General features: G+C 59.7%; 1 protein-coding gene across 1 annotated transcript; it reads right to left on the reverse strand.

Annotated features, from left to right (window-relative positions):
* Nucleotides 1-321: 321 nt before the first annotated feature.
* MSRB1 (methionine sulfoxide reductase B1) lies at nucleotides 322-3032 on the reverse strand. Its single transcript, XM_082292409.1, has 4 exons — nucleotides 2927-3032; nucleotides 2301-2443; nucleotides 2076-2190; nucleotides 322-1588 (listed from the first exon to the last, which is right to left on the reverse strand). Exons 1-4 carry the CDS (start codon nucleotides 2979-2981, stop codon nucleotides 1557-1559), a joined length of 345 nt encoding a protein of 114 aa, XP_082148535.1. The 5' UTR covers nucleotides 2982-3032; the 3' UTR covers nucleotides 322-1556.

Here is a 3032-nt window from a genome sequence, read left to right on the forward strand (position 1 = left end):
TCCCTGTGCCCAGAAAATCCTGACAGCCCAGGAAGTACCAAGAACACACTTGGAACAAGCTAAAATCAGCTTCACTTGGGAAAAAGTGCCAAGTGGAGCGAAAAGGAAACGTTCCCAGTGGAACTTTGGCCCTAGGAATGCCCAGAGGCCTCCAATGCATCAGCACCCCCCTTTCCCATGGCAAAACCTGAGGTAATGGGAAAGATTCCAGGTAAAACCACACACATCCCACCCCTCCCAGCCTCCCCATCCCTGCAGCCATGGAGCAGAGAAGGAATCTCCGGCACTGGGATGCCATTCCCAGCGTGTTTAACACTCCAACACAGTGAATCAGTGCTTTATTTTCAGTATGGAAAGAGGTACAAGACCAGCAGTTGAGCTCCAGGAGCTGGTGTGGCAAACTTCCCCTGTGCCCTTGGATCCATGGGATTGAGGCAAAACACATGGAGAGAAAAGCCCCCAGTGTGCCCCCGAGTGCAGCTGCACTGGAACAGCACCGGCAGCGCGGCCCCTCTAAACCCCACGGGTCAGCAACAGCTTTCCCCATCTTTAAAGATCTTGTGTACCAATTCCAGAGGAGGATTTGGCTTCTGGGACAGGGAGGGAAAGCCACGAATCAGAAGCTGAATTAAGGAGAATCAGTGTGACAGCCCTTGGGAGCATTGAGGCAGCGCAGACACGATTCCCGGAGCCTGAGCGGTGCCAAGCGCAGCCCGTGTGCCCAATTCTGGCCTCCCTCCCACCAGGGCACAGCCAGGAGGAGCCTGAGTGCCACTGGAATTTATTACACAGTGCTAAATCAGGTGTAAGGCCAGGGCAGAGTCGAGGACGCGGATGTGGAACCGTCTGTGCTGTGTGCGAGGTGGGCAGAGGGGGAAAACACCTGGATGCTGCCCAGAGGGACCATAAAACATCCTTGCCCCAGCACCCTGGAAGGGTTTATATAGGGCAGTTCATACCATGATCCCAGCCCAGAATAGCTCCAGGGATTAACCCACACTCTGACCTCGGCTAATCCCACACTACTCCCTGGAAGTGCCAGCGGAGCGACCCTGGATTGCATCAGTGCCTGGCTGGGATCTGGAGACTGTCCTGGCTCGGCTGAAGTCAGCAGCAAACCCTCCCCAGAGCTCAGCAGAGGCAGGAGCACAGGCACAGGAGCTCCTTGGATGGAGCCCCAAGGAGGAACTGGACCAGGGAAACCAGGAGAGACCCGTGACAACGAAACCAGAGGGGAACCAGATTAGGGAAACCAGGGGATAAAACCGTGATGGGGAAATCAGGGGAAAACCGTGATGGGGAAATCAGGAGAGAACTATGACAGAGAAATCGGGAGGAACTGAAACAGGGAAAATGGGGAACCATGACAGGGAAGTCAGGGGATAAAACCTTGGCAGGGAAATCAAGGGGAAACCGTGACATCAGGGGCAAACCAGAACAGGGAAACCAGGAGCTTCCTTGGAGTTCCTGCTGCTGTGGGTGCCCTTGGCAGGACAGTGCACCCCAAGGAATGAAGGCAGGATCAGCGCCGGGCAGTGCCAGGTGCAGCAGCTCGCTTATTTCTCCTTCAGGTCATTTTCAGCTTTACCTAAAAAAGGAACAATTGGGGCTCATGTTCCTTCCTCCAGAACCTTTTTATTTGGGAGTTTTGCTACACAACATCACCTGACAAGCAGGACAGCAGCTCATGGCTGTGGTGCCGCCTGGAATGTGGCCTCCTGCGGCCTTTCCTCAACAGCCTTTTCTTGGGTAACTTCCCCAAGGAGTGACCAGCAAACCCCCCCAGCCCCTCAGTGCCACCACAGGGGCTCTCTGCCCTCTCTTTGCACCCCCAGAGAACCCCCCCAGAGCTCAGCCACCCCTCAAACCCACGGAGACCCGTGGTCACACCCAGGAGCTCCAGTGGGAGGTCGGGGAGCCTTGAGCTGAGCAGGCTGAGCCTGATTTAGTCCATGAGCAGCTCTCTGGTGTTATCAGCACTGCCAGAGCCACGCTGCCGAAAGCACTGCAGCGCACACAGCGTGCCCCCAAAATAACTCCCTGGGCTGGGACAGCTGCCAAGCCACAGCTGGTACCTTTCGGGATGAACTTCAGCGAGCTGCTGAATATTCAGAAGCGGGACTGGCCCTTCTTGGGCCCATCGTTGAGGAATTCGTGGCCCAGCCCGTTGCCACACTTGCCACACGTCACCTGAAAGAGCAAGGGGAGGGGTTGGCAGCAATCCGGCTTTCTCACGGGCTCATGGAAAACAAGCCCGGGGGTGTTTTTTTGTTACATCCCAAGGGTTCGGGGATCGGCACCTTTAAAGCCCCCGGGCGCTCCTCGCGCTTGGCCACGCTGTCCCCGTGCAGGGTCTCGGTGAACGCTGGCCACGGGGACGAGTGCTCGTACTTGGCCCGGCTGGAGAACAGCTCATGGCCACACTTGGCACACACGTAGATGCCTGGGGAGGGCGGCACGAGAGCGGTCAGTGCAGGGGACAGCGGGGGGGTCACGTCAGCGCCGTGACACGGGACACTCACGTGGGACTCTGCCCACGTGGGTCGCTGCCAGCTGTGGCTGCCGGACCCCCACGGAACCCCCAGGGCCAGGCACGGGGGTGGAGGGGCAGGACCCCCATTCCCCATAGGGGTTGCCACAGGGCAAGATCTCCCCCAAGGGGCTCCTATAGGGACCGAACCCCCGAGTCCCTATCAGGACCCCCCCCCCCCCACAATCGGGAAGGATTCCTCCACCCCATTGGGAGGAGCCCAACAAGAACGGCAGAGCGGGGACCCCCAGCCGGACCCACGGGTGCAGGATGCTCCCCCTAATCCCCCCTCAAACGCTCACCCGGAGGGTTCCGCTTTGCCGGGTGACACCCCCTGCCCGCCCCGCTGGGGATCCCCCCCGGCCGCACCCCCGGAGCCCGCGGGGAGCCCCTCACCCGGCTGGAAGTGGTCCTTGAACACCTCTCCCCCCACGAAAGAGCAGAAGGACATGGCTGCGCCCGCGGCCCCGGCCCGTTCCGCCGGCCCGGCCGCGCCCCCCGC

Source organism: Coloeus monedula, assembly GCF_965178545.1.
Source record: "Coloeus monedula genome assembly, chromosome: 16".
NCBI lineage: Eukaryota > Metazoa > Chordata > Aves > Passeriformes > Corvidae > Coloeus > Coloeus monedula.